Source organism: Lontra canadensis, unplaced genomic scaffold, assembly GCF_010015895.1.
Source record: "Lontra canadensis isolate GAN:19392208 unplaced genomic scaffold, GSC_riverotter_1.0 scaffold77, whole genome shotgun sequence".
In the NCBI taxonomy this organism is placed as follows: Eukaryota; Metazoa; Chordata; class Mammalia; order Carnivora; family Mustelidae; genus Lontra; species Lontra canadensis.
The window spans coordinates 5838701-5851471 of NW_022631071.1; the positions used below are offsets into that span (position 1 = coordinate 5838701).

At 37.5% G+C, this 12771-nt stretch overlaps 1 protein-coding gene across 5 annotated transcripts in view; it reads right to left on the reverse strand.

The window, feature by feature from the left end:
- Window positions 1-12771, reverse strand: part of DIAPH2 (diaphanous related formin 2) — a 1009576-nt gene that overhangs the window by 956268 nt on the left and 40537 nt on the right. For 4 of the 5 annotated variants that reach the window (XM_032881800.1, XM_032881797.1, XM_032881798.1 and 1 more), the window contains exons 2-3: window positions 5626-5658; window positions 2840-3016 (exon numbers count right to left, since the gene is read on the reverse strand). In XM_032881800.1, coding sequence (XP_032737691.1) covers window positions 2840-3016; window positions 5626-5658 — 210 coding nt within the window. The remainder of the gene's footprint in view (window positions 1-2839; window positions 3017-5625; window positions 5659-12771) is intronic. The other variant, XM_032881801.1, reaches the window with a different exon arrangement.

Below are 12771 nucleotides of genomic sequence, written 5' to 3' on the forward strand. Positions count from 1 at the left end.
AAAGAGGAAAGTGGTAATATTCTCATTAAACATTTGAATATTCAAGCCACAAAACAGAAATGTTATAAAACGTTTTTAAAACACTGTCAACACTGTACACAAAAACTTAGAAACTAGTAAGAATCATTTTTGCCTAAGACTACAAGTATGATAAAGGCAGGTGCATGTCTGAAAGAGAGTAAACCAGTGGGAAGAGTAGCACAGGAAGTTATCAAAGGAGGGAAGATGAGGATCAGATCATACAGGACATTATAAGCCATTTAAGTGTATTGACTTTTGTACACCAAGTGAAATGGGAGCCATGGAGAGACCTGATGAGCCAACTGATAGAATACTCTTCAGGATTTAAATGGATAATATTTCTGTATTGAAAATATTCTGTAGAGGGTCATAGTGAAACATGGAGACCAATTAAGAGTTGCAGTAGTCCTACAGTCCTACCACTACTGTGGCATTCCAGATAAGATTTCAACTAGTGTGGGGTCAGTGAAGGTGATAAGAAATGGTCAGCTATTCCAAGTACCTTACTTTGAATGAAGAGTTAATGGGTTACGAAATGAATTAAAGGTAAGAAAAAAATAGTAAAAGACAATTCAAACGATTTTGGCCTAAGTAACTAGGTAGACAGATACACCACCAGCTGAGAAGGGGAAGACACTGGGAGGAGCAGGTTTGGAGGAGAATATCAGCAGTTCAGTTTTGAATATATTACTTTGGAGAACTCTACTGATCATCCAAGGTGAGAAACTGATTTTGAAGTTGATATATGAGTCTAGAGTATAGACATGAGGACTAAGCTGGAGGTAAATTTGAGAACTGTGAGCACACAAATGGGATTTAAAAGCTCAGTATTGATTGTAATTACCAAAGAAGATAATATAAAGAGGAAAAGATGTCCTGGGCCTCTACTTTAAAGGCTGAGAACATGAAAAGGAATCAGCAAAGAAGATTGAAAAGAAGCTGCCAAAGAAGCAGAAGGAAAACCAAATCAATGTTGGGGGTATGGAAGGGTGGAAGCATTTCAAATTTGAGAGAATGATCAACTGTATCAAATGCTACTCAAGGTCAGTTAAGATGTTTTATCTCTATGGTAAGGCTGTCACTGATGTCTTCTATTCTTTTCCCAATCCCAGTGAGTATCCTTATGATATGATCCTTGCTTTAAATTCTCCATCAGGCATGTTATTTACATCTGTTTCACTTAGATTTGTAGCCGAGGCCTTAGCTTGTTCTTTCATTTGGCGTAAATTCCTTCACCTTTGCATTACTTCTAAGTGTCTTTCTCTGTGTTAGAAAATCCAGTTACGTCTCCTGCTCCTGCAAGTAATGTCCTTATGAAGAAGAGGTCATGTAGTGTCCCAAGACCTGGAGCTTCAGGGTGGGTCTCTGGTGTGTGCTGCATGTACTCTGCTGTTGTTTTGGGGTGCTGTATCCTTTAGGCCAGTACTCTGCAGAGGCCCTCCTTGCCTGCCGTGGCCAGTGTTTGGTCCCTGGCCTGAATGTGGTGAGTTTAACCAGGTATACTCTGGTCTCCTTACAGAACGAGTCTTACCACCATCTCCACTGGAACTCCCTTCAAAACTACTCTGGTCAGGAGATGTGGTGAAGTCAGAGCTTTATGCTGGTCTTCTGAAGGTTAGGCCCACTGTGCTGGTCCTGAAGCAAGCCTGAGAAGGGTACCTCCAATGAAGCACAAGGGGTGGGGCTTGGTTTAAGCAAATTATGCAGGCAGTGTTGGTGCTGGGCTGCTTCCAGCAGCTGGCTCACTGTTTTTGTTGTTATGTGTGGGGGAGGGGAAAGGCTCCAGCCAGCTCCTTTGTTCCCAGAGAGGTATCTCAGTGAATGCTGCCTCTCAGGGGAAAGCTCAGAGGATAGCAAATAATTCCCATTCATTCCAGGTGCTCTTCAGATTGCTTTTACCAAGCAATCTGTCCTTGGGTTGCTGCCTGCCTTCTCTCCAGGAGCAGAGTAGTGCCCTCAGGGCTCTATCCCAGCCAAGCTTGCTGACCTTCAAAATTCCAGGCTTTAAACCCTACTGGTTGCAAGAACTCATGAAACTCTGCCCCTCTTGTTTTCCGAAGCCAAGGGCTTTGGTGAAACAATCTCCATGTACATCCCCCCATGTGCTTCTCTTTCTCTCTCCTTCTATCTCTCTCTAGCGCTTCTCCAGACCAGAGCTCTCCCCTCCTCAGTAGCTTTGATCGATTCTTCCCCTAAACCACATCTCTGCACTTCCTACCTTCTTTGATGTGGTCTCTTCTCTCCCTTCATTTATAGAGTTTATTCTGTCAGTCTCCAGGTTGATTTCTGAGGTATTTAGACTGATTTGATAGCTCTCTACCTGTGTTCATGAGATGAGTTGAGCCTAGTGTCTTCCTACTCTACTGCCATCCACCTCCTTCTCTGAGGCACTGTTTCTCCTCTATGTTTTCCCTTGTTGTTTTACCCTCCGTCTTCCCCACTCTATTTCATATACCTAACAAGATACCTTGTGTTGTTTCCAGCAAAGTGAAACTTGGCCTGTTTTACTTTACAGAAACAGAAACACAAATCAGTTAAGTAGAAAACTGGATTCAATGTGCCTGAGACTACAAAACACTAGAGAACACAAATAAAAAAGAAAGCCCCTGCTTTCTGGAGCTCACTGTAGAAGTAATAAGTGAGGATGTTTTAGTTCAAAAACACAGATACTTCTGAAAATAGTTCTGTGTTATCAACAGGTTTCTGGTCTCTCTTTTCCATTACAAACACAATCCATACAAACATACCTACTTAAAACCCCATGCTATCTTGGACACACAAATTTTAAAATCACAACAAAAACAGGGTTCTAACTTACCATCATTTTTTCAAAGAGATCCAGTACTTCCTTTTCTGACAAATTCAAAGATCGTTCATCATACAATGGCTGAGCTGCTGGAAACTCACTCATTGTAACTTGAGAATCAATAGGATGTTGAATAAGAGGTTTTTCTTTTTTGACAGTAGATTTTCTAAAACTTGTAATCCGGTCACGCTACAAAGAAAAAAAATAAGAAACTCTAAGAAAGAAACCCAGAATCACAAATACAAAGTACTGAAACATCAAAATAGCACTTAATACAATGCAAGAAATATCAAAATAGCACTTAGTATAATATGTATAATTATTGTCTTTTGACAAACTTAAGCAACAAGCTCCAGTTAGAGATTGTACAATTTTGAAAAATTTGTAACAGTTCTTCAGTCTCAGAAGTCTGAGGTGTGAAAAGCATTTCTCAAAAGTAAACCTTAGTCCCTTATTTCTGTTTCACACAGTAAGTAGGTTAAAAAAAAAAAAAAAGTCCTGCATCATGGTCACATGGTTGTTTAAGGGAGACTGTAGCTTTGAACTACGAGAAATAAAGAAAGGAAATATAAAGAGCCCCAATGTTCAATTCTAAGGGGTAAATTACGGTAACATTTCTCTCTTCCAAGTGCCAAAAATTGTGATAAGTAGCTATGGATACTTGTCAGCATAGCGGTTGAGTATAATAGTTAAGGACATAGATTCTGAAGCCAGACTGCCCGGGTTTGAATGTGCCCTTTACTAACTGAGGAACCCTGTGCAAATTATGTGTGCTGTTTCCTAGTCTCTAAAATATGTATAACAAGTGGCATCTGGGTGGCTCTTTCAGGTAAGTGTCCGACTTTTAATTTCGGCTCAGGTCATCATCTACTAGGGATCATGAGATCAAGCCCCACCCATATAGGGCTCTATGCTCAGTGGGCAATCTGCTTGAGATTTTCTTTTTCTCTAAAATAAATAAAGTCTTTAAAATACAGGTAACAAGTACCTATACCACAGAGTTATACTGAGATTAAAATAAGTTGTTATGTTTAATGTACTTCTCTGCTATTTATTTTATAATTGTTGCTGTTACTATGACTGCCCTTTTTTTCCCTGAAAATTGGGAATAACAAGACATCACCTTTTCCATTTAATGGCAATGTTAACATATACAGAATTATCTTATTCCTACAACCACTATTATGAAGAACTTCATGTTTCATGGATATTGACTCTGAAACTTTGGTTCCATGCACAATCTCTAATAATTAGCTTGCTATTTCACATAAAGTATATTAATGAGTCCAGGTACATATGAACATCCCAATCTGTTTTAAACCACAAAACACTAGATCTCGGAAATTAGTAATGTCCATAAAACTGAATGCAACTCAGTTTTATTCTGGTTTCTGTTAGAAAGCACATGCATACCATCAATTCATGTTAAACAAGCACACATGTTAGATGTGAGAACAGTAATCTTCCTGCCATGTTACTGAGTCCTTATAAATTATTTCAAATACTACAATTATTACAAACTGCATCACAGAAGTTATTACAACAACTTAATTTTCTGTTGACTCCCCCCATTAAAAAGAACACACTTTTCATTTTGATTCAAGGAACGCTTTTTTTTTTAATTAAAAGTTGTATTTTTAAAGAAATATGAGCAGTTTTATGCAGCTTATTTAGGATTACAAAAATGATTCCAGTACATGGTTTCATACAAAGGGATTATATAAATCATAGTGTTTTAGAGCTGGGAAGAATTTGAAAAATCATCTAGACCCTCTCATTTCACAGAAAAAGTGATTCACTAAATTTGTAAGTCCTGGTTCCAATCCCAATGTTCACATTAAGATTTATTTCTTCAAATTATCCTGAACTATATTCTAATTTTCTTTTAACTCTTAGAGGAAAATTAAGTTGGTTTAGGTATGTATTACATTTTCAAACAACTCTATTAAGTAATCCCAAATAAACTTGAGTACATATTCAACAGTCAAATTTCACTAAAAAATTATGGTGGACATAAAAGCATTTAAATATGTAATTTACCATTAAATCAATGTTTTTCTGTTCCTGTTACTTCATGTCACTTTTGTAGTGCTAGATTTTAACTGAGTAGCATTATTTACATATATACTTGATCTTCCATTATGCCCTTCATTTCTATCTAGAAAATAGGCTTTTGCTTTCGGCTATACTCTAGTAAGAACATGAAGTTAAGCTATACAATTTTATCTTCTTGAATCTACTAATGTTTTACATTATTTGTAATTTCACAGAGAAAAAAAAAGGACACTGCTTAAAATACTGTATTTTAAAAGTTTAACTATAAAAGGGCACACTTAAAAGTTAAGTCCATAACTTTTAATAAGTTTTACTATGATAGCCTTAGCTCAAAATATTTAAGAATTTTAAATTTAATAGCATATATCTAATATCATTAACTTACTTTCCTTTCTACATTAATTTCCCCCAATATTGATATTAATCTTTTACTTATTCAGTTTCCTTAGCTATCATAAAAGAAAAAAGTCTGTATTTTCCAGAGTTAGATTTATATACAGTCAAAAAGAATTCTGGTTAAGGTATTCAGTAGGATAAAATCAAAATTTTATTGAGTTCTCAGATAATTCTTTACTTTAATATCAAAAAAAAAAACAAAAGAATCTCTTAACAAGTCTTCCATTCTACTGTACTTTTAAACATCTATATATATCTTACATACATGAATGCTTTAATGTCCACCCACTTTAGTTAAAAAAGGCAACATGCACAAGTAACATAACATGCTACTAAGACCACCTTACCACATCATCTGCCAAAGTTTTTATTTGAATGTTCTATTAAAACCAAAAGGGAAAAAAAAAACCTGTCAGATAAGAGAATTCATAGATCAAACAAATTAATAATTGAATGATAACCCATTGATTTTATTAATTATAACTAATCAAAAAGAACTAGCAACTTTAAATATATAACCAAATACATTTTTTACAAAGGGGAAAAAAACACTCTTTAAGGATTAAAAATGAAGATTTGGATGGGGGTGTGTACTTGTTTTGACTTGCAGGGTCCCAAAGTCAGATCTGGATCAGACATGATTACCATAGTGCTCAAACATGAGAAAAGAAATTGCAAAGTCTTAAGTCCTTTCAAGTTTTTTCAAAGTTTTAGAATGAATCATATATATGAAATAAATTTTTAAAAATGGAAAAAATGTCACATTTAATATAAATGAAATAAATGAAACAACTGTGTCTAAAATCCAGTTACATTTGGTAATTAAAGGAAATCTTCAAAATATACTAGAAAAAACTGAATTAACAGATTCTGTTAATCTATGTCCATTTCTCAAAAATTCCAAAACATGTTTTTTCCATGTGGTTTTCTACTTCTGCTGAAAAGCACTTAAAATGGTATATCCTAGTTAATAAAAGAAAGTGGCTAATAAAAGCTACCATACAACAAAATGGGCACCACTATTTGAAAAATTAGGGTACAGCAATACTAAAGTAATAAAGCAATATTACAGTAAAGAAAGTAATAATAATTTAGTAATCTTCCATGACTGAGAAGGTAATTCAAGATCTTACAATAACATATGATCAGCATGAAGGGCAATTATTGTAAGTACATTGAAATTCTAATTAAAAATTCTGATTTGGGGGCACAGTTGTTAAGCATCTGCCTTCAGCTCAGGTCATGATCCCAGGGTCCTGGGATCGAGCCCCACATCTGGCTAACTACTTAGCGGGAAGCCTTCTCCCACTCCCCCCTGCTTGTATTCCCTTTCGCGCGGTCTCTCTCTCTCTGTCAAATAAATGAATAAAATCTTTAAAAAATAATAAAATAATAAAGATTGTGATTAGGGAGGAAAGAGATTTTTAAAAATCACCAGTTGAGAATTAAAAGTAAACTTTCTGTCACATCCTACACATTTATGTCTTATAACAGAAGCTGAGGGGCACCTGGGTGGCTCAGTGGGTTTAGCCTCTGCCTTCGGCTCAGGTCATGATCCCAGGGTCCTGGGACAGAGCCCTGCACCAGGCTCTCTACTCAGCAGGGAGCCTGCTTCCCCCTCTCTCTCTGCCTGCCTCTCTGCCTATTTGTGATCTCTGTCAAATAAATAAATAAAATCTTTGAAAAAAAAATAAATAACAGAAGCTGAATGATGTACACCAACTTGGTCAAGCTTGCTCACATCCCTTTTTACTAAAAGGGATATTAGTACTCGTAGCTGAGTACTTCCCAAATCTGGGGAACGAAACGAGAATTTGTGTCCTAGAGTCAAAGAGAACAATCCCCAAGATGAAGGAGAACAGACCGAGAGTGACCCTTGTGAATCTTAATACCAGGGAAACCATCTTAAGGGTAGGTAGGCGAAAGAGATTCCTTATCTACAAAGCGAGGAACATCAGAACAAGCTCAGACCTGTCCAGCGAGATCTGGCAAGCCAGAAAGGGCTAGGAAGACATATTCAGGATACTAAATGAGAAGAAACAAAAATTCTTTATCCAGCATGGCTGTCATTCAGAATGGATGGAGTGATAAGGAGCTTCCAGGACCAGCAGAGATTAACAGAATATGTGACCACTAACACGGTCCTGCAAGAAATATTAAGGGGGGGTTCCATAAAAGGAGAAAGAACCCCATGGGTGATATAAAACAGAAATATACAGGGCGCCTGGGTGGCTCAGTGGGTTAAAGCCTCTGCCTTCGGCTCAGGTCATGATCTCAGGGTCCTGGGATGGAGGCCCGCATCGGGCTCTCTGCTCAGTGGGAAGCCTGCTTTCTCCTCTCTCTCTCTATGCCTGCCTCTCTGCATACTTGTGATCTCTCTCTCTCTGTTTCAAATAAATAAATAAAATCTTTTAAAAAAAACAGAAATATACAAAGGCGAACCACAGAAACAAGGACTTCGTAGACAACATGATGACAATAAAATCCTATCTTTCAATAATCACTTTCAACGTGAACAGCCTAAATGCTCCCATAAGACAGCACAGGGTTGCAGACTGGATTAAAAGAAAGGACCGATCCATATGATGTCTACAAGAGATTCATTGTGAACCTAGGGATACATCCAGACTGGAAGTAAAAGGATGCAAAACCATCTTTCATGCCAAAGGACAACAAAAGAAAACTGGGGTAGCAATGCTCATATCAGACAAATTAGATATTAACCTAAAGACTGCAGTCACAGATAACGAAGGATACTTTATCATTCTTAATGTTTCTATTCAACAAGAGGATCTAACAACTGTAAATATCTATACCCCCAACATGTGAACAGCCAACTACATAAGCCAAGTGTTAATCAAAATACAGAAATATTGATTATAATACATTAACTGTAAGGGACTTTAACATTCCACTCTCAGCAACAGACAGATCATCTAAGCAGAAAATCAACAACAAAACAAGAGCTTTGAATGACACATTAGACCAGATGGTCCTCATAGATAAATACAGAACATTCCACCCAAAAAATAGCAGAATACTCGTTCTTCTCAAGCACACATGGAACTTTGTCCAGAATAGACCAAATGCTCGGTCACAAACCAGGTCTCAACTGATACCAAAAGACAGATTATTCCCTGCACATTCTCAGACCACAATATTATGAAACTGGACCTCAATCACAAGAAAACGTTTGAAAGAAACTGAAACACTTCAAGCTAAAGACCATCCTCGTCAAGAATGTTTTGGTCAACCAGGAAATCAAAGAACTTAATCAATCCACTGAAACCAATGAGAATGAAGACACATCAGGCCAAAATCTATGGGATATGACAAAGGTGGTCCTAATACATAGCCATCCAAGCCTCACCCAAAAAAACAGAAAAATCCCAAATATACAAACTATCTTTATACCTTAAAGATCTGGAGAACCAATAACAAATTAAACCAAACCCATGCACAAGAAGAGAAATAATTAAATTAGAGCAGAGATCAATGAATTAGAAACCAGAAATACATTAGAACACATCAACGAATCTAGAAGCTGGTTCTTTGAAACAATCAATAAGATTGATAAAGCATTGGCCAGATTTATCCAAAAGAAAAGAGAAAGGATCCAAATTAATAAAATTATGAATGAAAGGGGAGAGATCACAACTAATACCAAGGAAATAGAAAAAATCATCAGAAATTATTATCAACAGCTATATGCCAACAGGTTAAGCAACCTAAAAGAAACGGATGCATTCCTGGAAATCTATAAACTTCCAAGACAGAAAAAGGAAGAAACTGACAACCTGAACAGACCAATAACCAGTAACAAGATTGAAGCAGTGATCAAAAACCTCCAAAAAAACAAGAGTCCACAACTGGATGGATTCCCTGGGAAATTTACCAAACATTCAAAGAAGAAATAATACCTATTCTCCTGAAGCTGTTTCAAGAAATAGAAACAGATGGAAAACCTCCAGATTCTTTCTATGCGGCCAGCATTACCTTGATCCCCAAACCAGGCAAAGACCCCATCTAAAAGGAGAACTTCAGAGCAATACGATGCCAAAATTCTTACCAATATCCTAGCTAACAGGATCCAACAATACATTTAAAGGATTATCCACCACAACCAGGTGGGATTTATCCCTGGGATGCAAGGGTGATTCAACATTTGCAAACCACTCAAAGTGATAGAACAAATTCATAAGAGAAGAGAGAAGAACTACATGGTCTTCTCAACTGATACAGAAAAAGCATTTAACAAAATACAGCATCCTTTCCCGCCTTTCATGGTTAAAACTCTTCAGAGTATAGGGATAGAGGGGAATTTCCTCAATTTCATAAAATCTATCTATGAAAAACCCACAGTGAATATCATTCTCAATGGGGAAAAGCTGAGTCTTTTCCTTAAAATCAGGAACATGACAAGGATGCCCACTCTCACGACTATTACTCAACATAGTACTAGAAGTCCTACCAACAGCAATCAGACAACAAAGAAATAAACGGTATTCAAACTGGCAAAGAAAAAGTCAAACTCTTTCTCTTCGCGAATGGCATGATACTTCATGGGGAAAACCCAAAAGACTCCACCCCCAAATTATTAGAACTCATACAGCAATTCAGTAGTGTGGCATGATACAAAATCAATGCACAGAAATCTGTTGCTTTCTTATACACTAACAATGAAAATGTAAAAAGGGAAATTAGAGAAATGATTCCATTTACAACAGCATCAAAAACTGTAAGATACCTTGGAATAAACCTAACCAAGAGGTAAAGGATCTATACTCAAGGACTATGGAACACTTGGAAATAAATTGAAGAAGACACAAAAAGATGGAAAAACTTTCCATGCTCATGGATCAGAAGAATAAACATTGTTAAAATGTCTATGCTGCCCAGAGCAATCTGTACTTTCAACACCATCCCCAACAAAATACCATCAGCATTTTTCAAAGCACTGGAACAAACAATCCTAAAATTTGTATGGAACCAGAAAAGACCCCAAATCACCAAAGAATTGTTGAAAAAGAAAAACAAAGCTGGGGGTATCGTGTTGCCTGATTTCAAGCTATATTATAAAACTGTGATCACCAAGACAGCCTGGTACTGGCACAAAAACAGACACACAGACCAAAGGAACAGAATACAGAGTCCAGATATGGACCCTCAACTCTATGGTCAAATAATTGTCAACAAAGCAGGAAAAAATATCTGATGGAAAAAGACAGTCTCTTAATAAATGGTGCTGGGAAAACTGATGAGCTATATATAGAAGAATGAAACTCGACCATCCTCTTACACCATACACGAGGATAAACTCAAAAAGGATGAATGACCTCAATGTGAAAACAGGAATCCATCAAAATCCTAGAGGAGAACATAGGCAGTAACCTCTTCAACATCAGTCACACCAACTTCTTTCAAGACAGGTCTCCAAAGGCAAGGAAACAAAAGCAAAAATGAACTTTTGGGACTTCAGCAAGATAAAAGACTTCTGCACAGCAAAGGAAACAGTTAACAAAACAAAGAGGCAATGCAAGGAATGGGAGAAGATATTTGCAAATGACAGACAAAGGGTTGATATCCAAGATTTATAAAGAACTTCTCAAACTCAACACCCCAAAAACAAATAATCTAGTCAAAAAATGGGCAGAAGACATGAACAGACACTTCTCCAAAGAAGACATACAAATGGCTAATAGAAACATGAAAAAATATTCATCATCATTAGCCATCAGGGAGATTCAAATCAAAACCACATTGAGATACCACCTTACACCAGTTAGAATGGCAAAAAATTGACAAGGCAAGAAACAACAAATGTTGGAGAGGATGTGGAGAAAGGGGAACCCTCTTACACTGTTGGTAGGTACAGCCACTTTAGAAAACAATGTGGAGGTTCCTCAAAAAATTAAAAATAGAGCTACCCTATGACCTGGAGATTGCACTACTGGGTATTTACCCCAAAGATACAGATGTCATGAAAAGAAGGGCCATATGCACCCTAATGTTCATAGCAGCAATGGCCACAAAAGCCAAACTGTGGAAAGACCAGAGAGAGATGCCCTTCAACAGACAAATGGATAAAGGAGATGTGGTCCATATATACAATGGAATATTACTCAGCCATCAGAAAGGATGAATACCCAGCTTTTGCATCAACGTGGATGGAACTGGAGGAGATTATGCTGACTAAAATAAGTCAAGCAGAGAAAGTCAATTATTATATGGTTTCACTTATTTGTGAAACATAAGCAGTAGCATGGAGGACCTTAGAAAGAAGGCAAAAATGAAGGGGGGGATTCGGAGGGGGAGCCAAACCATGAGACACTATGGACACTGGGAATTAAACTGTGGGTTTTAAAGGGGTGGGGGGCTACAGGGATGGGTTAGCCCGGTGATGAGTATTAAGGAGAGCATGTATTGCATGGAGCACTGGGTGCTTTACGCAAACAGTGAATCTTGGAACACTACGTCAAAAACTAATGATATACTGTATGGTGGCTAACATAATTTCCAAATATAAAATAAAAAAGAAAAAAATAAAAATAAAAAAATCTTTCCAACAGCTCTCTAATTTCACTACAAGTTTAAGTCAAAATCCTTACAATGGCCTACAAGGCGCTCCTGATCTGTACTCTCTCCAGATCCCTCTGACCTCATCTCCTATTACTGTCCCTTTAATTTCTTCAGTTCAGTCACAGTGACCACCTCACTGTTCTTCAATAATGTAATCAGTCACATGCACTGACTCTTCCCTCTGCTGGCAATGACCTTTTCTATTTCCATATTCTTTATTCCATAATCTCTCCTTTTGGAATTTTTGCTCAGTGAGACCCAATCTGTCCATCCTATTCAAGTGGAAACAATGAGGTCAGAAGGTGGCAGTGGAGTAGAGGACCCTAGGCTTGCCTTGTCCAATTAACATCACTAGATAACTATCAAATCATATCAATACCCCAGAAATTGACACCAAAACTGGCAGAACAAAATACAACTAAAGGAAGACAGGAGGCCACATCAAAGAAAGTAGGAAGTGCAGAGACAGTTTGGAAGAGAAAAAGATCTTAACCACTGCAGTGGCAAGGGAGCTGTGTTCGCAGAGAAAGGCAGGAGACAGACTCACATGTAGGAGAGCACATGGGAAAACAATTCCCTCTAACAAGTGGCTTGGAATGTTAGAGGAGCCAAACTTCAATTTCATGACTTCTGACAAGCAATAGTGCTTAAAGCCTGAAGTTTTAAATGTCAGTGGGCTTAGCTGAGATAGAGCTCCAAGGGCACTGGGGTTGCTCTTGGAGAGAAGGCAGACAAAAGACCTAGAGACACACAGCATGGAAACAGCAATCAGAAGACCAACTAGGGCACATGGTGGGGAGGTTATGTGTTCATTTTAGAATGCATCCCAGAGAGGTGGCATTCACAGAGGGACCCTTTAGGAACAAAGAAACTGCCAGATGCTATATCCCTCCACTGCCTATCTTCATAAGCAC